This window comes from Pristis pectinata, chromosome 15 (assembly GCF_009764475.1).
Source record: "Pristis pectinata isolate sPriPec2 chromosome 15, sPriPec2.1.pri, whole genome shotgun sequence".
Classification (NCBI taxonomy): domain Eukaryota; kingdom Metazoa; phylum Chordata; class Chondrichthyes; order Rhinopristiformes; family Pristidae; genus Pristis; species Pristis pectinata.
In genome coordinates, this window is record NC_067419.1 from 37010806 (window position 1) to 37037338 (window position 26533).

At 37.2% G+C, this 26533-nt stretch overlaps 1 protein-coding gene across 12 annotated transcripts in view; it reads left to right on the forward strand.

Annotated features, from left to right (window-relative positions):
• tmem117 (transmembrane protein 117) overlaps positions 1-24097 on the forward strand; it is a 244938-nt gene extending 220841 nt beyond the window's left edge. For 6 of the 12 annotated variants that reach the window (XM_052030128.1, XM_052030127.1, XM_052030124.1 and 3 more), the window contains 2 exons: positions 19343-19472; positions 21429-24093. In XM_052030128.1, the coding sequence (XP_051886088.1) occupies positions 19343-19472; positions 21429-22123 (825 nt within the window). In that variant the 3' untranslated portion in view covers positions 22124-24093. Of the gene's footprint in view, positions 1-19342; positions 19473-21428 lie in introns of all 12 variants that reach the window. The other 6 variants (XM_052030133.1, XM_052030132.1, XM_052030137.1 and 3 more) reach the window with 5 other exon arrangements.
• Positions 24098-26533: the final 2436 nt, after the last annotated feature.

Below are 26533 nucleotides of genomic sequence, written 5' to 3' on the forward strand. Positions count from 1 at the left end.
TACTGTCATTCTAGTAAAATGATTGAGATATTACTTATCTTGTTTTAAAGAAAAGTCTTTCAAGAGCATCTTTGCATTTGCTGTAAATAAGTTGTTCCTGTTTCAGGACTTCAGGCTCACAAGAAAGGGAGAAATAATATTGCCCTCTCACATTAGTTCTAAACAACAAAGTGCTCTAAACACGGTGGTAGCAGCAGCATGTAGCATTGTGCAGGGAAGATTTACTGCTTTGAGAGAGCTGAAAGTACACTTCTTTCAATCTGCATGCAATAAGTCAGCCTTTGTAGCATAGCCTGACAAGCCATGGACTTAGTTAATCCATCACTGGGTGGCAGGACACATAATACAACAAATGTTTTCAGACAGGATAAATTGAAATTTCAACCAAACACTGCCCACTTAGCAATCTAAGTGTGCTTTATTCTTTTAAGATATTTTTGAAAGGGAAAATAGGAAAGAGTTCACATGTTGAAATCAAAAAATACAAAATGCAAATGAAATGTTGTAGTTTGCAAAAATTAAACCACTAGTTATTACTTCACATGTGATTATCATCCTTTAGCTGAATCTTAAGTTTGTGTTTATAATTGGACTTCCCATTGCAAATTATTTTGAACTCCTGGTTAGGAAGCCAGTGGGTCTCCAGTGCTGGAAGCCAGTGGATCTTTAGCTTTCTGGTTATCTGCTCAGCCCTGTCTAGTGGTCAATTCCAGCTGTCTGACAGGGAAGGACAATAATTGCAGCAGGAATCCAGCCATCAGCCACAGATGAAGGCTAGTTTATTTCCTGGAGTTAAGGTGCTCATGTCTGTGAGGAGTATGGCCCCTGGGCAGTCAAAGCCTGGAGGTCCCTTATGGCACCCTGAGTAATAGAACATCCTGATTTATCTGACAAAGCAAACTGTGGATTGTGCCTGCTTAGCCACTGATTAAGAAAAAAAAGACTGTAACAGATTCTACAATGTAAGAAGGAAAATAGCAAAAAAAAAATGGCCCTTAGATGCAGAGGAGGATGAAATTATAACGGAGGATGAAGATATGTTGAGGCATTAGACCTCAAAACTATTCCTCAATTTATGGACATCTGATTTATGAATTTTCACCATAATCCCATTGATTCTTTGGAGATAGGTGTCTTTGATTTTTGAAGGTTTTTTTTGCCATTCCTGTGTGTGGGGAAACAACATACTGAAATTCACAATTTTCACCAACCTTTTTCAGTTTACAATATTTTTGCTTACTGAAGCAGATTACTTTTGTAAATTGAGGAATGGCTGCATTTTGAATCCGCATCTGATGCAGATCTAATAAACATACACAAACATTCAAATAGCCATGTGTTTTAATGACTTAAAATAATTATCATTATTAAGGAGAAAGTAATGGAGAAATTAAGGGGAGTAAAATCAATAAACGCCCTGAATTTGATTGCCTGCACTATTGAGTTCAAAAAGAGGTGGATAAATTAGTGATGGTCTCTGAAAATTCCACTCATTTTGGTACAGTCCAAGCAGAATGGGAAAGTAGCATATGTACCTGTAGACTCATGTCAATTGTTGGAAAAATGCTGGAATCTATTATAAAGGTCTGGTAATAAGAGAGTCAACATGGTTTCATGAAAGAGAAATCATGTTTGATAAATGTTACTTAATAACATTTTTAAAGGATCTGACTGTCAGGACAGATAAGGGGAACAAGTGGACTTAAAAAGGTAATCGATAAGGCACACAGATAAAACACAAAATAAGACCTCAATGGATCAGGGTTAAGGATCAGTGTATTATTAAAGGACAGAAAACAGATAATAGGAATAACTGGGTCTTTTTCATATGGGCAGGCTCTTTGTGGTTTGTATTGATGATTGAATATTAAATATTCATAATAATAATTTTGATGTTACAGCCTATCTTTTCATCTACCATTGATGATACAATGTTGGGTGAGCCACAAGGAGGATCTAACATGTTTTTCAGAGAGCTATTGGCAGGTTAAGTGTATAGGCTAGAAGGTAGCAGCTTGGTTACAATGTGGGGAAATGCAAGGTTATTCACTTTGGTCTGAAGAATAGAAAAAAATGGTAAGAAGCTAGTCTGCATTGGTGTAAAGTAGGAACTTGGTATTCACAAGGTAGGGAAAATTAACTTGCAAGTATAGTGGTCAATTTGGAATGCAATTATAAAAGAGGATTATACAATAGTAATAAATCCAGATGTAACTGTACAAGGATTTGGTGAGACCACAACTAGAGCTCTCTGTACAGTTTTAGTCTCCATGGATCCACTCAATTGATTCCTGAGATGACAGGGGTGTCATACAAGGAGAGATTGAGGAAGACTGGGCATGTGTTCACTGCAATTTAGAAGGGTGAGAGGTGATCTCACTTCAATGATTCTGACATGATACTGAGAAGCTGCTACTTCTGCCTGGTTGGTCTAGAATGTGGGGCCATTGTTACGTGATAAGGAGAGTTAGCATGTAGAATTAAGATGAAGAAGCTCTTACTCAGAGTTTTGGACATCTTTGTGGATCTCTACCCTGGAATGTAGTATATTTATATCAGCCATTAAGTGAAGTGCTATCTTAGGTTGGTGGATTACTGCTATCAGGCACCGTGTCACCTAGTAATATCTTGTAATATTGTTTGTATCATACTTGCTGTTCAGTCTGGATTATGGTTACTTAACCTGTCAAGTCATGGTGAGTTTATGTAAACCTTAGCTACAAAATATTAGAACAATTCACTGCATAGAGGGCTGTGGATGCTCAGTCATTCAGTACATTCAAGATTGAGATGAATAGATTTTTGGATGCTATGATAATTGAAGGACATAGGGATCTGATGGGAAATGGATTTGAGGTATAGGATGTGCCATGAATTTACTGAGTGTCAGAGCATAGTTGAGGGGATAGATTACTTACTCCTGTTATTTCTTATGTGACGTTGCACAACATGGAACTGGAATTTGAATTTGTTGTCACAGTTCTCTTTGGAATCTGCTGTTAAATCTGTCTGCCAACAAAACCAGCACTGTTAAACCCTAATCAGCTGCAGCGGATTGGGAAATGAGCTGTTCCACTTAAATTGATGCCCCAGGTAACTTCCTCATCTTGGAGAGTCATATTCTCCTTCATAAAATCATCTCCCTGTTCACACTTATGGAGATGAGCTTTATGGATATTTGCCAGACTTGTGCAAAAGTTAAGGTAAATGCTGACTATCTGTAAAAAGTAAGAAAACCATTTAACAATATAAATTACCTTCTTATATTCTTCAGCATCCCAGCCACTGCTATCTCTGGTGACAATATTTTTTTTCTCTGTCTTCCTGTAGGACTTTTCTTCCCTCATTAAATAGATCATAGGAGAATAGAACTGACTTTATTGTGAAACTGTAGGCAGAAAGTTTCTCTTTCTGCATTAAGCTTCTTGAGAAGTCAATAAGTCAATTTGGTTAAAAGGTTAATTTTCATATTTGTCAAAATGATAAAATGGAACCCAGGAGAGGACATCTGCAAGAACAAAACAACTATTGGAAGTTTAAGAGTATTTGTTAACATCATCTGAAAAACATCGTGATTGTTTTCTCAGTGACTCTGCAGACATAATGATCCAGATTTTGTGGTAGTAACAGAAGTGAAAATACTAGAACTCATCTTGTGAAATTGACAGTAACTTCAGGATATTTGTGCATGAATATCTTCACTCAAAAATGCTGAAGTTGCTGTCACTGATTCAGGCTCCTCCACAGGCTCTTTGCAGCCTTCTTCATTGGGATCAAGGAAAATCGTTTGAACCAATGTGAATTTCAGCAATTTATAAATCGCTCAACTGTGAAATACCCTTAAACTCTTAGGTTGATTGCATGAGGTCCAAGTATTCTTTTACTGGCACACTAAGCAAAAATTACTGCTAAGTAAACTATCTGAACCTATGATACTAATGTTATTTATGTGTGTTGTAATTCCCACAAACAAACATTTAAAATATAAGGGGATTTCAACATTTTAAATATAAGGCAATTTTAACGTTAAAATGTTTTTCCATGTTTTAACATATGTTATTTCAATTTCTACTTTCAGTACGTGTGAATATTCTAGTCTTTATTTCCAGTATTCAATTTAATGTTTATGAACATTATTATTAAACATTTTGTATTGTGATAATTCTTCTATATGATTGACTGCTCTGCCTGCTTGATGAGATTATAACTGTTGGATTCTTGCATCCCTTAAAACTTGTGCCCGATAGCAACTGTTGCCAAAAAGGGGAAAGTTCTTGCTTGATCTTTGTGGAAGGTTTTCTTCAAAGTCAGTGGCAGGTACCATTGTTGTTTGCAAAACCTGGGCAATTGAGGCAACATTGGCTTCATTTTCAGTTTTGCTTAGCACAATTTCCTAGTTTTAAAAGAAGTTTGAGCTCCATTTCTGCTTCCAGAATTTTCCATTATGGCAGTCTTGGCAATTTTGTTGTAAAGTTGATGTGGTGATCTTTATCAGAAGGTTTAGTTTGTCTTTAAGGACATTTTACCACATTTTTATTGTCATGATGTTTGCTTGTTTTAATATCATTCAGACTTTACAAATAACATCAACATTTGAATAATTCTACTGTTTTCATGTACCCTTGAGGAGAGACATCTTTCAACCTTGACTAATTCCCATTTCATTGTTAACAATAGTAGTCAGACTATGTAAAAGAGTACCTTAAACAAATCAGAAGCCTTTAATTTGGTAGAACAAGTCTCCTGGCTCTGTATTTGTTATTACAGGTATCAATTCCACTTGAGTCAACTGTGTCAGTTTCCAGATGTTCATTCCTGCACTCTTACAATGCTGGTCAAAGGCACCACCATGCACTGTATATATGGTTCCAGTGAAGACAATAGCCTCATGTTGGCAAAGGTTATGTTTTGTTGAGCATCAAGAGATGCTCAATCCTAATAGTTCACTGAAGAAAGTAGTAATTAAAATGTTAACATTAGCAAGGAGATAATAATACATGTGGAATTTATAGACATCCTCATTATGTAAAAAGAGGCTCATACATTCAAAAGTTTTTGGATATTCCATGGCAAATACAGTCCTGTTAGAGAGAGTTACTGTTTCTGTTGACTCTTCACCCACCTGATAATTGGGTTTCTATAGGGACTTGTTACAAACTATAATTTGGCCCAAAGTATCTGCTCAAAATACCTTTTGTCCCAAGAATGTATCCTTATTTAATAAAGAATTTGAAAATATCTGTATCTTCTTTAAGTGCATGGCATTGACTCATTAATGACAGAGTTTCAGTAACGCTGTTGCTATGCTATGCAAATTGACAAAAATAAGATGAGAAACTCAAAGTGACCTTACAAAACTCAGAATCATATTTGAACTGATTTAAATTCTATTCCTGTCATAATTGCAAATGACTTTCTTCATGATAGGCAGGTGGAACGATGAATATCTCATAATTCCCCATTTTCCTCCTCCTCCTCCTCCTCCTCCTCTCCTCCTCCAAAGTCATTGCTAGTTTTTAAAAAATCAGTTTGGAAACAAGATCATAAAATAACACTCTATAGATTAAAATCTATTGCAAACTAATCAGAAGAATAATGGAACCTAATCTCAAAATTAAAGTTTCCAGTTTAATAGTTCCATTGACTTTAAATTGTTTATTGCCTTGCTATTTATGTACTCCTACTTGGAAAAATCATGTTTAAAAAAGGTCTCTGTCTCCTTAGAGCATTATAATAGGTTTTCAAACTTTGCTTTTTAAGCAAAGTGGTCTAGGCAGTAAGTAATGGTAAATGTAAATTATATAAGAAATTTATTGTAATACACCCAGGCACGGAGCATTTATGGCTTTAGGCATGTTATTAATCTATCTTTAATGTCTAATGTCACCCCCTCCCCCTTGCTTTTAGGATATGGATTTCAGGCCATGAGTTTTGTGTGCTCATTTTTAAATTTGGAGATTTAATTTAGCACTTCAAATTGGTGCAGAAAATATTTTTCTTAGTCAGTACCTTGGGATCGAGGATGATTTGCCTCCACTCTGGTTTTCTCGATTCTGAAGTGGCTAATAGAGGCTAATGTGGGAACTACAGACTCTTCCACAGATGGGGGAGGAGGTGCCTGATGGGGTGGGTGAGCAGTTTATGAGATGGTACCCTTCTTCCGCCAAGAACATGGTGCTTCCATGTGCTCCCACTGCTTGAACTTGATGTTATGAATGTTCCTTCTTCACCTCGAGCAATCACGGGCCAGAAACTCCCAGGATTCAGTGGGAACATTGCAATTTTTCACTGAGGCTTTGAGTTTCGTTTCCTCTGACTACCTGTTGATATCCTCCTGTGGCAGAACTCAGTGTAGAGTTTAGGAGTCTGGTTTAGACATGTGGTCTGTCCAACGGAGCCAACTGAGTGAGACGCTAACAAATATACTGTTGAAGGGCCAACAAATTTAAAATGTTAAGGATCAAATGTGACTTTAAGTGGACACAAGTTTCATTCTCGGCCTACCAACAGAGATTAAGTAGTTTCTGCAATGTACAAAGAGAAGTAATATATTACAAACCTTATCACAAGTCACATTATCTTCATTACTTTACTTACCTCTTCTGGGGAAAGAGAAAATAGTAACTATCTGACCAGTTCACCTGGTTTCCTGTTTGAGTTATTCAGGCCAGAGCTGTATGTGGGATTTTGTTTCACATGACAGATAGGTTGCATAGCAACACAGAATCACTACCTGGCAATAGCAGTTCATTGCTGGGTATCCTGCAAAATGTGATAAGGTGCTATATTAATGCAGTTTATTTTCTTTAAAGCAAAGCAGTGACAGAAACTGTCCTTATCACATAACCAGAAGTCTCCTGAGGCTTTTAAAATTGATTTAAATACTTAAGAGTAAGAAGGGGGACCAGAAATTGTGGAGAAATAGCATTATATTCAAATGGGAGACAACTTTGAATCTCAGTGCTGACAAATTTACACACTCGGGTTTTGCCTAAAATTACTCATTTTGAATAAGGCAACGACTAGTAGAGAGAGTTAATAATCATGACCCAAGTCCTTAATGGAGATTTGGTTGATAATTACCACTGATGGTGACATTGTCATGTTCTCTAAACAGAGAACAGAGTTCTAAGAGAGGAGAATATCACAGATGTAAAGGTAATAGAAAGGAACCAAAACTGCACATCAGGAGGAGTTTACATCAGTGGCACTTCTTAACATAATTGCATTTTAGTTGAAAGTACATGAAGGATATAAGAAAACCTGTGTGCCAACCAGATATGGCAGAATTCAGTTGAAAAGGGGGGAACTACAAATGTGGCGTCCATCATTATTCAGTGTTTCATTCTCACAATATCCAATTAGATCTTACAACAACTTATTTTTAAATTCCTGGGCCATAATACTCTCACAATAATATGCAGCCTCACAATTGCTGTAACAGTAGCAAGATGTTACAGAGTGGCTAGGTATCAATGTCCAAATCTAATATGAAGTTAGCAGTGAAAATTATGTTTGGTTGATTTCTTGAGCCATTAAGAAGATAAAAAGAGATCTTGAGGTGCAACAGCAAAAATCAAAGCAAAGGAAATGGCAAAGAACTGATCCTCAAAGAACTAGAATACACTCCCAATTTACAGAAGCTTGTGCTGATATCAGTACTAATTAAGGTGCTTTACTGATGTCTGGTTGTGTTAAAGACATCAGGTATTAGCTGTTTTCAGGATATAACTTTTGTATCTAGGATTGATGTTAACAAAAGATGCTAAAACACAAAGTGTATTTACTTTAAGTAGTCTGTGGCTTTGCTCTTCTTGTGATAGTGTGTTTTGGGAATGGACTCAGCATGTAAAATTTTTCATTATTCAATGTGTTAACCTTGTGAGTCATTTATCATTTGATTAGCTCTCCTTTGGGATATTAGACAAACGCCGAGCTTTTCAATTCCTTCTTCCCTGACCCCTCCCACACCTCCCCCATCTATGCAACACTCCTGATTGCTAGTTCCAGGAAACGAATGAATTAATTGGCTGCTTGCTTACTTTCTCTTTCTTTGTACCGGAGAAGGGGTAAACATTTGAAACAAAGGGAAGCATTACACCTGGGAACAGCACTAGAATGTTAGGCCTATAATCTATATATTACAAATATTTATACTTTTGTAGATGTATTTTCTATCTACGAGCTTAATTCAGGTTCTTCAAGAATAAAACAAAAATATTCCATTCAGTAATGATTCTGATGCCAGTGAAAGAGACTTCTACAATTCTAATCAGCAACTGAAATTGTATCTCATGTAATGAGGATGCTTTCTTTTTGCCTTTCCAGTTCTCATCTGATGATGAGCATGTCTGATCTATGACTTAACATTGATTGAGTTGATGAAATTTAAAAAAAATCATGTTGCACTCATCAATTGCATTTACCATCTGATTGATGTTTCGATCAGCAACTCCATATCGGCAGACACTAACTAAATCTCACATCTCTTAAGACATGTGTGTTCACTAAAGAATACAAAGATTTATGAATTCCTGACAAAAACAGTTTGGATTTCTTCTGGCACTTATCCAAACTAAACAGTATAACTTGGTGTTCATTCTGCCCCAGGTATCTATTCTGACTGAGCTGAGTTGCAATGAGTTCTCCTCCACAAGTTTGATTCAGATAGTAGCTGTATGATAGTGGTCCACATCATATTACAATAAATATGTTTGGAGGCCTTTACAAGCTTCAGCACAGTTAATAACACTAGAAGTATTACTATCTGTCCAATATCATCTTGCATTAAAAGGGACAAATGAAGTGCCTTGTATTTCTTGCACCACCTTTCTTTGAATAATCTGCTTCTGGTAAACATAGCTTCATGTTCGTACTTTTAAATGGCTTCAATCAACAGCTCACCTGTTAAGTGTCAATGGTAGCTGAACAATGGCAGTCTTTATCCTCTCAGAAGGTTTTGAGTTCAAATCCCATACTAGGGATTTGAGCATGAGAAACAACATGGATTAGCACAGATGTGCTGCCCTTTTCATGAGACATTGAGTCCCCGTCTGTGCTTCATGGGTTTAAAAGAATACATGGCATTGTATTTCTTCTTTTCCCTCTTCTTAATCCACCTTTCTTTTCTTTGTCTTTGTTTTTCTTTCTGCACCTGATAACTCTAATTCTCTCTTGGTATGGTCATGATAGCATTCTGATTAAGTTGCAGGATGAGCATCCAGACGACTGGGCCATTGATCTAGAGACACGAGTTCAAATCAACCAAAACAGATGGAGAATTTTAATTTAAATAATTAAGTAATTCTGGAATAGAAAGCTAGTAATCAAAAACTCCAAAACTACTAGATTATTGTAAATAAAAACAATTCACTTCACTAATATCCATAAGAGAAGTGAATCTGTCATTCTCACCTTGCGTATATGTGACTCTAGACCCATTGATGTGATTGACTCTTAATTGGCTCCTCAGTTAAAGCATTATTAGGTAAATGCTGACCTCCAAATCCTGTGAGCAAATAAATTAAAAAAATCCTCCTGTTCTGTAGTTTCTTTCCTCAATCTGCATATCCAACTGATTAAGGAGAAAAACAGTGCAGTGTTTAACTGATGTCTCAGATGCTCTGGTGCCCTTATATCTTCAGCAACATATGGTGTGAAGTTTCTGAACTGGAGGGTTCAAGAGTGTGACTGAAGACCTACAATGTAAGATGTTCCACTCCTGCAATATCTGGGTTATTATATATTTATATACGTACATGGATATTTCTCAAGCAAATCTTAACTTGAATACTTATTTAAGTCAATCACTTGTCTTTGTATCACCAGTACCAACATGACTTCACACTGTGTGAAATAATGCCAAACGTAGAAAAATATCAGCTGTAAAATGTTGGTGTTATGACGATGAAACTGTCAGCAATCGCATTCATTATCCACTGAAGCTGACAGCAACTTCTGGAGTCTGCACAAGTGTTGTTAAACATGAAAATCCAGAGCTTGTTGTCAGTGATACCCCTCTCTTTGACAAGTGCACTCTTGAAGACCTTGCAGATGGAAATCTTTTTGAATTTACTGAATTGATAAGTTTCACTTCTTGAATGCCATTCTCACTGCATAACCTCTTGAAAAGCCTTGGCTTTACTTAATGATGTGTAACAGGACTCCCATCGACTTACTATGCCATTGTTATACCTAAGCAAAATTTTCTCTCTAAAAATCAACTTTTATGTATGAAAAACGATTCCCTTGGATTAATTGTTTCAAAATTCCAAACTTTTATAAAATAATTCAAAATTAATTTGTTTTAAAATATTTCAGCTTCCCATTTATACATCTCAGTCTTTATATTTTGCCCTTGAAATTGTTTGAAAATTAGAGCTTTTATCTTCCCGGTTAACTGTCTGTGAGAATTCTTGCTGATGATTGGCTGCTCTTCATGTCTGATGATATCAGTGTAGCTGGTTGTCAGGAATCCTGCACAACTGATACTGGGAGGAAATTACTGTTGGGAGAAATGAAATCCACAGCACTGTGATTACTAAATCTTTGTGTGCAGCTTCCTTCAAGATCAGCAACAAACCATGTTACTTCATTGTAGAACTTGGGACAATATATAAATTTTATTGGGAAAATTATAAAAAAACATTTGACATCTCGATGATTAACAAGAGCAACCACTGGTATGACCACCACTTCTATTATTACATTATGTTAAATTAATTCATCATGGATCAGTGTCTGTTTTCCTTTGTATGCTTCCAACACAAATGGTCCATAAAATCAAATATAAAAAGGTCAAATTTTCTGAATAGTGTAATACTTTTATTCAGGACTATAATGTACAGGCAAAAGACAATATTCAGTTTGTCAATATTTTATGAGAGACATTTATTTTATCGAAACATATTATTCTGGAGGGGCTTGTCAAGGCAGATGCTATGAGCTTGTTTCTCTTTATGGGAGAATCTATAACTGGGGGGCATAGTTTCAGAATAAGGCATCGTCCATTTAACATGAAAATGAGAAGGAGATTCTTCTCTTTATGGATTGTGAACCTTTGGAATTCTCTACTCCTTGGAGCTATGGAGGCTGAATAATCAAATATATTCAAGACTGAAATGGACAGAGTTTGGTTTGGATGGGAGTTGAGAGTTATAGGAACAAACAAGATAATGGAGCTAAGACCACATCTGGTCCATCTGGTTGACCACATCCTTGAGTTAAGCTGGTAGGTCTGAATGAAGGCAGTCACTTACAGAAGGCAAAACTTAGGGGTGGGGTTTTGCTGTGAAATCTGTAACTGTTCTTAACAATTTTTAGATGTTTCTGACCTATAGAGCCAATTAAAAAACATTGAATTTAATGTAAATACTTAAAAGAATAATTAAACCATAAAAACTTACAGAATTTGAAATCATTAAACTAAAGCAAAATAATTTTAAAAAAATCCTTTGCTTCCTATGCACAAGCCCAGAATCTTCATTGCAATTAATGGGATCTCACACCTATGCAGGTCTAACATTGTGGAATCCAAAACACAGTATGTTGAGAAGTACAGTGCCATTAGTCTATCAGTAAATCCCAGAAAGCACATACACATATGTTTGGGACATATGGTCATTCAAACAGCTGGCTGTTGGCAATTCGGATTGGAAGCACTGTCAAAGATCAGCAAGTTCTGGGTCAATATTTTGTACCTGGTATTAGTGCAGATTTTTAGAAATGAGATGGAGAACTAGGGTTATGTGTATTTTTGTCAGCATCTGAGTATGATATACCTAAGTAAGCTTAACATTTCAAGGAAGGTCATCATAGCCATAACTTTGGGAATAACTGGGAAGTCAAAGGTTTTGCTAAGTACAAGAACATAAAAAGGGGAGGGTAGAGTATGGCTGAATAAGTCCACAGAGGTTTTATAGCAAGTGGAAAGCCAAACTCTAGGCATTTCAGAGTTTGATTATGCAGTTGTAAGGAAAATGAATATTTTTTGTCCTGAGACAGACACAGAAAGAAATAGGAATGGAAGAGGTTGCAGGGATGTGATTAAGTGCTGAGAGTTATAAAGAGTGGCTGTTGATGTGAGAGCTGTTGCTCAGTGGGTAGCAATCTTGCATCTGAATCAGAAATTTGGGTTTAAGTCCAAATCCAGAGATGGGAGTTCAAAAATCTAAGTTGTTGCCCCATTGCACCACTACCAAAGTGCTGAACTCCCTTTTCAGTGAGATGTCAAACCGTAACCCTGTCTCCTCCCACAGGTGGAATTAAAAGATCCCGTGATATGAGTTTGAGGATAAGCAGGGAAGCTATATTGAGTATCCTGATCAGGCTATGAGAGAATATACAATAGCCTGCAAAGTTTGGCCCCGAGTTTAGGAGTCTTTTGTTTCAAATTTGATTAAAATTCATTTCAAAATATGATGTTTGTCCCAATGCATGCAACAATAAGCAAAAGAGTTTGATTAAAAAAATCCAAAATTCAGTACATATGATGATAAACGTTGCCAGGTTTCCCCCAGAAATGGCACTTGGTTTGCAGCTGGATTAAAGAATTACAGATTTACACACATTATAGATTCAAACTCGCTCAACAATGAATTAACACATTTTACAATGGCATTTCCATTCAATCTAATTAACAAGTGTGACAATGGCAATTTAGTGATCGAAAAACTGACTAACAATCAAAGGAACATCATGAAGAGTACTGAATTGCTTCCAAGTAATGAAATCCAAGGTGTCAGTTTTAATAAAATGGGCATTAAGTAAAATGTACCTACAAAATAAATCAAATAGCTCAACTTCAAACTATAGGAAAAGGAGACACTACATTAGGCAAGGTTGTGTTGCTGTTGTACCATCCTGGCATGCAAAGATATTCAGTTTGCTGGGCCCTGTAAGTTATAGCTCCATTTTGCTTTGAATGTAAAATTAGGAGATTAATCCTCATGAAATCTAACAGCAAAATGTGCATCCAGTTAACATTTACACAGAAGTAAATATGTAATATTGATCTGTTTTCACAGTTAAGAGAAACTGCATTTGTATACATGGTATTGGCATGTGACTGTAATGTTCTTTTATTCACTCGCAAGGAGGGTTTTGATGACCCAGAACGAAGCCAATGTCCTGGAAGATAAAGGCAAATGTCCCACTGGTCACACATGCACATTATTAACTTTATTCATTTTAACTTAGTTAGATTCCTTTGTTGTGCAGGGAACAATGTTTGCTAATCTTTGGGAAGAAAGTTTGTTTTACTAGATTAATAAAAAATAGAAAATGCTGGAGATACTCGAGAGGTTAGGCAGCATCTGCAGAGAGAGAAACAGTTAATATTTCAGCTCAGTGACTACTATTTCTAGCCATCAACCAGAAATGTTAGCTCTCTTTCTCTCTCCATGCATATCCTGAGCTTTCTGCTTTTCTTTGGGATTTCAAGCATGTATATACTGTTTTGTATTACTGTCGGCAATCACGGTGCCTTCAGTAACTCCATTTTTCTACAATCACAGAGTTATGTTGAACATAACAGGATTTGAAGGTGTTAAATCCAGGTCCTTTTAAAAGTTGCTTCACACAGCAGGAAGTTGGATTCCAGGAGAATAATTTTCAAAACCAAAACAATCTGATCTTTTGTATTCAAAACATAAAAAGGCATCATTATTGCTCGCTTTATTCTTGCAAGAATTTGCTATTGCTTAACAGAAGCTATCATGTGGCTGGCAATTTATTCTTCAAATGAAGTAAGCCAAGAGAAATCTGTTTCTGAATTAACTGGTACTTTCGTTGACTTTGGCACTTCAGTTTTCTACATGGGGATAGTGTTGTTGAACAAGTAAATCATGTGCAGTGGTAATGCTGGGCAATGTGAAGATTTTGACTAAGGACTGCAGTATTGCTATATTATGTCTTGTCACCCTCATTCTGTAGCACTTGTTGTTTGCACAGTCCTGAAGCTGACTGGAAACTTAAGCTTTCAGTCCCACTAGATTAAATTTTAAAGTTAAGTGATCTTGGGTTTGCTGCCTCCCAAAGCAGTTTTTATATGGGACTTGGGGATTTATTGTTAGAGGGTTCTTCTTTTTTAGAGCAGATCTTATAGAAACATAAAATTATGAAAGGGATAGATAAGATAGAGGCAGGAAATTTGTTTCCTCTGGTAGGTGAGACTAGAACTAGGGGACATGGCCTCAAGATTCGGGGTAGTAGATTTAAGATGGAGATGAGGAGGAACTGCTTTTCACAGAGAGTAGTGAATCTGTGGAATTCTCTCCCCAGGGAAGCAGTAGAGGCTACCTCATTAAATATATTTAAGAAACAGTTAGATAGATTTTTGGATAGTAGGAGAATTAAGGGTTATAGGGAAAAGGCAGGTAGTTGGAGCTGAGTCCACGGCCAGATCAGCCATGATCTTACTGAATGGCGGAGTAGGCTTGATGGGCCAGATGGCCTCCTCCTGCTCCTATTTCTTATATTCTAACTGATCAAGATCCCCCTGTAATCTACGATAACCTTGTTCATTGTCAGCAACACCTCCTAATTTCGTCTCATCCACAAACTTACTGATCAAGCCTTGTGCAGTCGCATCCAAATCATTTATATAAATAACGAATAACAAGTGTCCCAACACCAACCCCTTCAGCACACCACTAGTCACCGGCCTCCATTCCGAGAAACAACCTTCAACCACCACCCTCTGCTTCCTACCTCCAAGTCAATTTTGAATCCACCTAACTAGCTCTCCCTGGATTCCACAGGACCTAATTTTCCAGACCAGCCTACCATGCGGGACCTTGTCGAAGGCCTTGCTAAAGTCCGAATAGACAACATTCACTTCCCTACCCTCATATACCTTTTTGGTTTTCTTCAAAAAACAATAAAAGGTTCGTCAAGCATGACTTTCCATGCAAAAAGTCATGCTGACTCCTCCTGAACAGACTCTGTCTTTCCAAAAGCTGGTCGATCCTGTCCCTCAGAATTCCCTCCAGTAACTTCCCCACTACTGATGTCAGGCTGACCAGCCTGTAGTTCCCTGGCTTGTCCTTGCTACCCTTCTTAAACGATGGAGCAACATTGGCCACCTTCCAGTCATCGGGAACTTCACCACTGGCTAACGATGAAGCAATTATCTCCATAAGGGCCTCTGCAGTTTCTACTCTATAGCCTCCCACAAAGTCCGAGGATGCACTTGGTCAGGCCCTGGAAATTTATCCACTTTAATGCGCTGTAAGGCTACAAATACCCCTCCCTGGTAATATGAGTTTCCTCCAAAACATCTCCACTAGTTTCCCTTATCTCTTGAGCAACCATGATTTTCACCTCAGTAAACACTGAGGAAAAATATTTGTTAAAAAACCCACCCATCTCCTGTGGCTCGAGACATAGGCAGACCTGGTGATCTCTAAGGGGAGCTACTCTCTCCCTAGCCACCTTTTTACTCTTTATATAGCTATAGAACCTCTTGGGATTTTCCTTAACCTTACCTGCCAGATCCATCTCATACCTTCTCTTTGCCCTCCTGATTTCCCTCTTCAGAGTATTCTTAATCTTTTTTATAGTCATCAAGGGATTCACTTGTCCTGACCTCCTAAACCCAATGTATGCTTCCTTCATTTTCTTGACCAGAGTCTCAATATCCCTCATCAGCCAGGGTTCCCTAAACTTGCCAGGTTTATCCTTCACCTTAACAGGAACATGCTGCTGCTGGACTCTTGATCTCATGCTCTTAAAAGCCTCTCACTTGCTATTTTTTCCTTTCCCTTCAAACAACTCACCCAATCGACCTCTGCTGGATCCTGCCGAATACCCCCAAAATTATTCCTGCTCCAATTTAGGACCCTAGCCTGTGGACCTCTCTCCCACTAATATAGCCCTATTTTTCTTACAACTATGAGCAATTTTTCTACACACCTGCTCCTTGAGTTCCCACTGACTACTGGGGGGTCTGTAATACAGCCCCATTAAAGAGATCCTCCCCGTCTTGTTTCTAAGCTCTACCCATTTGGCCTCACTGGACGATGCTCCAGAATGTCGTCTCTAAGTTAACTCTATACTGATGATCTTACTTTGCTTACAAACTTCCCTTACTGATCTGAGGAAAAGTAATAATGAGATTCACGAGGCAGCTGCAAACATTCTAATATGTAAATAAAGTGTTTTAAAATAACCATTTCAGCAGAGAAAGTTCTGTCAGAAAGGTTCTTTTGACCATTTTCAAATAGTAATGGCAGATGGCAGGGAGGGGGAAAAATTCAAATGGTACTGCAGAAAGCAACAGTAGAATCTGCTGCAGACTCACTGAATACAATAGGAACTGCTGGGTGGTTGAAGGAATTCTGCACATTTCCAAATTGTTCTTCAGTAAAATCAATAGTGTTTGCATTGGTCATAGATCTATTGGTAGTAACCTGCAGTGACCTTCAGCTTTGAATTCTTAGACTTATCCTTCAGTTTATATTGTATTCTCAGCACACATGACAAGATCAAATCCCTCCACTCTTACAAGTGCAAAGCTGTTTCATTTTAGATTTCTCTCTGCTATTTTAATGGTAGAAGTAAGTCATTTATTTTAAATGAGTTAAAGGCTCCATTGAAACAATGGAGAGGGAAACTCATATCAAACTGTTTATGCTTTTGTGCAATAATATTGCTTGCAGATATTTCCAGATGTATTGTTAGGTAGATTTGACACGTCAAGGTAGGTTGCAGGTCAGGTTTTCATGTTTAATAACTTGGTTGCTGTACACTAATGTAACATGTAGTGGATAGCATTTCTCGTTATGTTCATTTTCCTTATGCTGTCTATTTTCTTTACCCTGCTGTTCAATTAGTTGAAGACTGGTCTTGGGGCTCCTTGCCTAAGCTGACGTAAAGGTAATTTGTCAGCAAGGCACTGCTTCTCTCTCTTTTGGGGAAGTATCTGCCAATGGAGATTGCCGTCATGTGGAATTTTGGGACAGTTTTATGATTGCACAGAATCACTGCACCTTGTTGAGCTCAGGGGATTAATTCACACATCGCATCTAACTGTAACTACACATAATGTAGTTAGGAAGGAAGAATCAGGAAAAATAGCAAGAAATCACACTGTTGGGCTAACCCTTCACAAATCCATTACACTGTAAAAAAAAAGGACCTAAGCAATTAATCAAATAAAACATTTGGTGGGATCTCTAAATTTAATAGATGCTAAAATTCAGTGAAGGACTAACATATGCCTGTGGCTTCTGATGCTAAAAAGCAAACTAAGGTAATGATGCCTGATAGTTGACAATAATGTTGTAGGGAGCCAGCACTGTTGCATAGGTGCACATGGCAAAAGGGAACACAAAGCTGTGAGAGACTTGCCCCACCTAGAGCCAATCTACACTCCCTAAAGCCAGTTTGTACTTTGTAAGTGGGGGGCATTACAGTGGTTGGCGGATTTCAATGATGACATCTTTACTGAAGTGCAGACGCATTGTTCCTTGCAGGGTTGTGAGCAGGAGAATTGATCCCCAGATACCCTGGGTGAGGATGACTTCCTGCAGACTGCGCTTCTTTCCTCATCTTTAACAGCCTGTCCCTCTCTGCATGCTCTCTCATTCTCCCGGTCACACTGCATTTCAAGGACAATGCCTTTTGGAGAATCCTAGTCGGGGAGCAGCAAGTGTGTGCAGAAGCTTTGAAGTCATTCTTTCAATGCCTGCCACCACACATCCTGTAGGTTTAAGGTCCTGTAGGAATCCACCAAATCATTCCAACATCCAGTAGAAATAAATCAGCAACGAACATGCAAGTGTTTGATGATTGCTTTAAATTGGACTGGGGGCATTCATGATGAGACCAGAATAATGTGGATTAACTTTCCTAACGCTGGTACATCCTCCTAATTAAGGCTGACGTTGATGATACAATTCACCACTCCCTCCAGTGTACCAACTGCCTGAGCAAAAGAGTGTTTGAAGACCTAAAACCTCAACACTGGCACCAAGCAAAAGTGATCCCTGCTCACTTGTATGCTTTGGACACATGAACAACCTATAGCAGCCACCTCAAAATGGTGGGGAAGTACCATGAATTCTGCCTCTGCAAAATCTTCCAAGTCCACTGGCAGGGTAGGCAAACCAACAGGAGTGTCTTATCCTGGAACAACATCCCCAGAGGCTCTGATTATGCTCAACCAGCTCCAGTGAGTGGGTCGCATTATCTGTATGCCTGACACCATGCTTCCAAAGCATTGCATTGTTGCATGGAGCAATTTACAGAGGGGCACCTCAAAGTATTCTTGAAAAATGTAACATGCTCTCCAATTTATGGGAATTCTTAACCCAAAACTACTCATATTGTAAGGAAGCATCTGGGGAGGCATCAAGTATTTCAGGTCTCTTTGACAGGGGGTTATGGAGGGCAAATGCAATAAGTGGAAGGAGAGTACAATGATCTAAAGAACTCAACCATTTGCTGCATCAAGCTCCACTTGCCTCCCCTATAGTAGAATCTGCAGATCCTTCATAGGACTCAATAGCCATCTCAGAACCCAAGGAACCAAAAATGGAAACATGTCTTCCTCACCCATGAGGGACTGCTTAGAAAGAGAAGAAGAGAGACATCCTTCCTGCATGTGTTCAGCTGTACACGATTGATGGAGGACATTAGCTAGAATGTTTAGCTGCATGATAGTTGTGTTGGTAGCAACTCAGCATTGCACACTGACTGACTCCTCTGTGTCCTTCCAGTGAACACGTTGTGGTTCCTGTTATGATTCATCACACAATTTTGCCCATGCATTTTGGAACTGTAATGGCACCCATAATGCCCCAAAACATCTGGTACAATTTTGTATCTGTTGATTGTGATGATTCTTACCAATTGTAGATAAAAAAAGATTAAATTGCTGTCTGTAGATTCTTAGTTTTAAGTGATGATAAAAATATGTGTTAATGCAATTTATAATTTTGTGATATTTAAGTACAATCATTCAAAAAAAACAAAGTGCTTTAAAATGGCTTTACAAGTTGTTTGGCACTTTGGGCTAAAGATCATTACATTGGCATGATATAAGAGTGTGTATTGAGTCATTGGTGCAATAAATTTGTTCAAAATGTGCCAGGAATTAATGTCCTTACAGCTAAAATCCTTGTTTTCTTTATTCTTCATTATAGAAATCTGTTAACCAGAAAGAATATCAGGAACAATCAGAAGTGGATGTGTCACAGTTAAAGGGATAGGCATCTCATATTTTAATATGTTTAATAGAAGGATATTGTTAAACAAGGATTTCAGGACATTTCAGTAGACTTCTCATTTATCACATCCATTCAATAGCTTGGTGACAAATATGTGTGTTTTATTTTCTTAGGATTGGGAGTTTCCACAGTTTATGGGAAATTTGGAAATCAACCTTCCTGGTCTTCCCACCTCACATATTCAATTAAGGCTGCCTCACTTCCAGAAGATATTCAAGAACGAATATACAATTTGTATCACAGGTATGAGCCATACTAAGAAAACAGGATTTATAATGGAAATGCTTAAACTTGGGACTGAATGATGTACATGTGCCTTAGTCTAATTGTTCTGTAGCCTGCTGACTTTACCCACCTGGAGAATATAACTGTCCTCATTCAGTGTGTTTGATCCCATGAGTTGATCCCATGAGAATTGGTAGAGTTGTCAGTAGATTGTCAAACAATACAGCAGGATGTAGATCAGTTGGAAATTTGGGCGGTGAAATGGCAGATGAAGTTTAATTTGGACAAGGATGAAGCGTTGCATTTTGGGAGGTCAAATTCAAGAGGAAATTATACAATAAATGGTAGGACCCTTAGGAGCATTGATGTTCAGAAGGTTGTTGGGGTACAAGTCCAGAGCTCCCTGAAAGTGGCAACACAAATGGATAGGGTGGTAAAAAAGGCTTATGGCATGCTTGCCTTATCAGTTGGGGCATTGAGTATAAAAATCAGATTGTCATGTTGTAGCTGTACAAAACTTTAGTTAGGCCACAGTTGGACTATTGTGTGCAGGTCTGGTTGCCACACCAAAGGAGGGGTGTGGAGGCTTTGGAGAGGTTGCAGAAGAGGTTCACCAGGATGTTGCTTGGATTGAAGTGTACTAGCTATAAGGAGAGGTTGGACAAACTTGGATTGTTTTCTCTGGAGTATCAGAGGCTGAGAGGCAACCTGATAAAATTACGTATCCTAGCTGAGCCTATCATAATTTTATATATATCGATCAGTCTTTTTCCCAGGGTGGACATGTCAAATACTGAGGGGCATAGGTTTAAGGTAAGAGGGGCTAGTTTAAAAGAAAATTACGAGGCAAGTTATTTTCCCCACATAGCAAGTGGTAGGTGCCTGGAGCATGCTGCCAGGGCAGATGAAGCGAATATAATGGCCACGTTTAAGAAGCATTTAGACAGACACATGACCTGGCAGGGAATAGAAGGATATGGACCATGTGCAGACAGCTGGGATGAGTTTAGATTGGCATCATGGTCTGCACAGACATTATGGGCCAAAGGGGCCTGTTCCTGCACTGTACTGTTCTATGTTTAGTATACTTTAAGAATGATAAAACTGTTGCAGAACATATGAATGTTCAGAGTTGTTATCATTTTGTTTTCCTCCTTGTGTGTCTAAATGTACTCATTGAATAAGTAACGCAAAAAGACACATTTCACTGTGTGTTTCAATGTACATGTGACTAATAAATAAATATCTAAATACCTAAATCTAAATAAGTTGCCCAAAGATGGAGACAGGAATTGGTCTTTGGCCATGATATTAGTCACACATTGTAAGCCTAAAAAGTGGATTGATTAGTGCCCATTTTTAAATGCAAACATCATGCAGAATTAGCTTTAACCTGTATTAATTGTTCCTGAGTGAAATCACACCCATTGTGAAATTGGATCCTGCAGAACAAAGCCTATCCCCTACTTCCCTGGCTCCATACATTAGTGTGCTCTCCAATCACAGCACCTGAGAAGATTCTGTGGGTTTTTAAGCCATAGCTATTTTTGGGCTGTTCTTGCTGTATGCAAAATAGCTGATACATTTCTTACTAGTGACCACAATTCAAGAATGTTTAATTGACTGTAAATATAAGACTTAGTTCAAAATAACAAAAAACCTGACAAATGCAAAATTCTATATACACTGGTAATCTGACACAAAACCTTTAATACTCAGACAGCTGGGCAACATCTGCAGAGAGAAAAACTGACAGAGCTTCATTAGAATCAAATATTCTCAATAAACATGCAAGTTTTGGTGGAATAGTGCATGCATGGTATTTAATTCCATTAGGGACAATGAATGTTTTGCACATACAATTGTTCCTAGTCCCAAAAATTGATATGTTTTGTGTTGTGAGTTTTGAAGAAGAAGAGTCTAACCAGAGTTTCCTTAAAGAATCTTACAGTTATTTATCACATTTATTTACAGGTAAATGGTTTAACTATGGCATCATCTTCCTAGTATTGATTTTGGACCTGAATATGTGGAAGAATCAGATATTTTACCAGCCTGCAGAATATGGTCAGTATGTGGGACCTGGGCAAAAAATCTATACGGTGGAAGATATGGAGACATTAAAGAATTTAAACAAAACTACTCTAAACTGGGAATGGAGGTCAACTAATATTAACCCACTGACTAACAGGACTTATGTCCATGGTGACATGTTTTTGCACAGCAGGTATATAGGTGCCAAACTTGGGGTCAAGTGTCTTGCTTTTATCCCAAGCATCTTGGCATTTATCTTCTTTGGTTTCTTCATCTGGTTTTTTGGGAGATTCCAGAAAAGTGAATTAATTAAAGACAAACAGGATAATTTGTATGTAAAGATCAAAAGGAAATCACCTTCTGAATTTAGCAAAGATTTAAATGAAGTTGCAGAAGATGCACAAAAGCCTATAAATGATGAATCATTGATGTCCACAGAGACAGAGCTGGCCACAGCTATTGTACATAGCACTACTCCTGCTTCACCTACTGAAGACCAGGACACTTTCCTCAAGGATTCACAGAGCAGCAATGAGGTTGACACAAAGCCACCTTCTGAACCCATGCCCCCTTCTATTTTGCCTGATCGATTGGCAAAACCTTTACCTGACCAAGATGCTGAGACGCAGACTTAAAACAAGCACATGCCTTAAGTAGGATTTTACCTTTTCATTTTTACACATTTATAGATCTTTGTACTTTTTGTGTTACAGTGTCACTTTGACTTAAAAATCACTGACCTAGGTTTTAAAATAAAACAGAGCAACTAGATTATGTTGGCAACGGCTCTGCTGTGGAACAAAAGTTACTTTTATTTTTTAAGAAAAGCGTCATATTGTGCCTATACCTAGACATTCCCATGTCTTTTGCCTTTCGCAGTAACACAAGGGTATGTCTTAATGCTGTATTAACTTGTACTGTAATATTGTATTCATCTCTAATTGAGGTTAAAATGATAAATACTGTACTTCGTGCCTTGAGAAAATGCATTTTGTATTCTATTGTCTCAAGGAACTTTTTTAAAAATGTTAGATTTTCACCTTCACAAAATAAAAAAAAAATTAGCAGTTCTTGAATCTCTAAAAGGATTGCTCCTGAGATCAGTGGAGTTTGCCTAATGTTTTGCTTCATTCTTCTGAGGCAAAAATTGTTGTTGGGAGTGCTAGTTATGATCACTGCTTAATTGGTAATGGTGCGGATAGTATTGACAGCTGAACTGCACATGGAAAAAGGTTTGTTGATTAATCTTTTAATTTTGCTGAACAGGCTGTCTGCCCTAGAATTCAGTGATGGAGGTGGGAGGAGATACTGCTGCCCTGTGCGGACAACAGTAAATGAGGAGAATATATATTAAGAATTGCATTGCACCTCTGTATACTAAAGCACAACAGCTGTCTGTATTGATATATATGTATAGATACCAATTAAAAATGTAGCATAAACAGTCTTTTCAGTTGGTGTTCCTTGCTATTTGAAGCTTTATTGGGTTTCACTCATTAAAAATGTGGACTTTTCTGGTGTGTGATAATATTTGATAATAATCCCCAGCTTTGTGTTTATTTATCTGCTGTACCACTCTTGCCAAACTCAATTTATGTTCCCAATTAAAGTCAAGCGATGGCTAATCTTTCCGTCTTTGCTTTACATGTTTATTGTAAAGCAAACACGAAGTGGCACTTAAGGTTTCATTCTTTATGACACCATCTTTCCCATCATTATATATGCATGCCAATTCTGATCTATCAGTTTTGGTATGGGAACATTTATATTGCTATGACATAAATTAACAGGTCAGTTTAAAAGTTTATTTAATTACAGAGATAAATAGTGGTTAACTCAGTGGGCAATAGACTAGATTATTGATTTGGAGACCTCAGTTCACTCCTATCTTAGCAGCTAGGGATCTTAAACTAATTAAGAAAATTTGGAATGAACAGTTAGTTTCAGTGATGGTGGCCATGAAACTCTGGGATTATTATTAAAAAAAGCTGTTTCACAAATGTCTTCGGGGAAGAAAATTTGCCATCCTTCCTAGTCTGGGCCTATATGTAACTCAGGTCCCACCAATACGGTGACTTTAAGTGCATTCTAAAATGCTACTCAGTACAAAAGGCTGGACAATAAATACTTGGTAAATTATGTTCAGCTCCTATGAACAAATAAAAAAAGGTGGAATTTTAGGACAGTAATAGGACAACAATTGATGTTGGATGCAAAATTATTTTCATTCATAATAAATACAAAAATCATTCAATATTGTTTTATCAGGAATAGCAAAAATGCAAAAACAATATTTCATTGTTTGTTACTAATTTATTGTGAAATAAATCAAAGACTTTGCTTATGTTCTAATAATTCAAAATACAGAGTAGTCATAGTTGCCAATGATATTTTAATCTTGTTCAGTCTGCTTGTTTTTCTTGAACTTAAGAATATGTTGTAATATAACTGAATAAGCTGGTAAACTGGTTTTCATTAATCAAAGTGGTGCAGTAACACTGAAGCTTGTAATATTGATTTGGAAGTGAAAAACTTGCCCAGAATAAACATCCAATATACCATCATGTTTTGGATCATGTTGGAAATTTTGGGCCTGCTTATTTTAGGAACTAACTTAAAACTTTAACTGAATAAATTTGAATTAAGGAAATTCATTTGTATTTATATGTGTTATATTTTGAGTGCACATGAACAGGAAATGATTGGGATTACCCAAACTTCATGTGACCCATATTTAAATAACACATAATTTAAACCCAGCAACAATTTTCATCTATTTATGTAACACTATTAACATATTAAGATTCTTCCCAAGAGTATAATTGGACAGAATTTGATATTGAATTAATGAAGCAGATGTAAGAACAGGCCAGTGGTAGATCAAAAGGACAAGGCTGTAAGGTAAGCATTTGTATCACAGGCTCAATATACAGCAATGGATTATAATATCAATTATTTGTTAATGATTTTGACTCCTTCAAATGAGTAAGATTAGTGAAGCCTTCTAGAATTTCCCATACACAAGCCTTTCAGAGGTAGTAATCATACTCCAGAATAGACACATTCTGTATAATTTAAACCACATGTGTTAGAATTTGTTCAATGTCAACTTTCCTGTCAAATTTATTCAAGCTTTGATGCCCTTGTTAGATAAAGAATATATGTTAAAATTGATTAGCTAGAAAGGAGAGAATATGGATGAATAGTTGCCAATGATATTTTAATAGTGTGCAATATTATGCCTGTAATCACACTAATTATCTCAGTTAATCATCAGCATCTCCTCTTCCTTTGCGATATCAGACTAGCTCAATAGACTAGAAGTTAAAGCATCAAAATGGCCCTTCTATCAATGTCCAGAGGTTTAGTGAGAAGTCTGATCACCCTGCCTAAAAATTCTGCTGCACCAAAACTTCACAGGACACTCAGTCCAAATAGAAGCCAGTTCTGAAGAAAGCCAACCAACCCAAAATATTAATTGGTTCATTTTCTACAGATGTTGTCTTACTTTTGAATATCTCCACCAGTTTCTGTTTTTAATAACTGATCTTCAATACAATGTTCAATTCCATTCACATTTCCTTAGTTAATGAAGCAGCCTGTGTGCCCACAAGACTTGGGCAACAATCAAGATGGGCTGGTGTTGCATATCATCTCCTTTTAATATTTAATAGCATTATCATCACTGAATTGCGTCCATCTACATCCTGGGAGACATCACTGACCAGAAACTTAACTAGATCAGCCAGATAAATATTATTGCTACAACAGTACATCAAAGACTAGGTATTTTAATATCAATTATTTGTTAATGATATTGACTACTTCAAATGAATAAGGTGATAAGTGATTCACCTCCTGAGTCACCAAAGTCATTTACAGGACATGTTGGAAGTGTGATGGAGGATATCTCGTATGCCCAGATGAATGCATAACTAAAAAAGCTCACACTTTCCACAACAAAACAAGCTGCTCTATTGGCAGCTCACCTGCCCTGCTGAATATTCACTCTTTCTACACCAGTACCCTATAACTTCAGTAACTATAAAATCCACAAAGTCCTCTCTAGCAGCATCCAAAATAGTATCCACTACCAGGTAGAAGAACAGGAGAGCAGATACATGGCAGTGATAGTGAGCCATTTTCTTGAACACATATTGAAGATACAATGCTGTTAGGTAAGTATTTGACCCAATAGTAATGAAGCAATATACTTCCAGGTCATCATACCTGTAATATGGAGGCTAACTTGGTGGAGTTCCTGATGTGGTGGTGTGGTTGATGGATGTGCAAGCTGAATAATGCACAGATTCTTGTCACATTTTATAGATTAGAAGTTCTAAATCTTGCCTTTCACAGTTACTTAAAAGTGCAATTTGTAGTGACCTATCACAATTCAAATAAGAAAATACATTCAAATACCATTAATAATAAACCTGTTAACCTATCAATTGTGTAGTTTAGTTCTCCAAAGGATAGAAGGAGGCTATTTGTTCCATTATATATGGATCAGTTGTGTGAAAGAACTATTCATTTATTTCAGTTTCCCTTGCTCAATTCTTTTATAGCAAATAGTTATGTGTATTATTCTGTGCATTGCAATTTTGAAATATCAAATCTAATAGGATCTTGTACTGTTGATAAAATCAGTTTATTGCAATAGAAACACATTATTATCTTTTCTGAAGCCCCTGAACATTAAAATATTTATTTGGTCTTTTAATTACATCCACAGGCATAACTAACCTCTATTATTTGTCTGATTTGGTAACTGAGTTTAAATTAATGATCACTTTCCCTTTTTAAGAGGCATCTAATCAAATTAGACGTGTAGCACAATGCAGTAACTGAAAGCAAATCCCATAAAATTAGATAATCATAGGCTTCTTTGGTTCGAAAAGCACTGAAATTAATTTGAGTATGCGTTCTTTTTCTTGTACACAGCTTTGAGCAGTAGACAAGGAGAGGAATGCTATCAGTCTTACAGTCACAACTCACAGGAGAGCCTGCCTGTTAGTAATGTCACAAGCAATCTTTATCAGTTC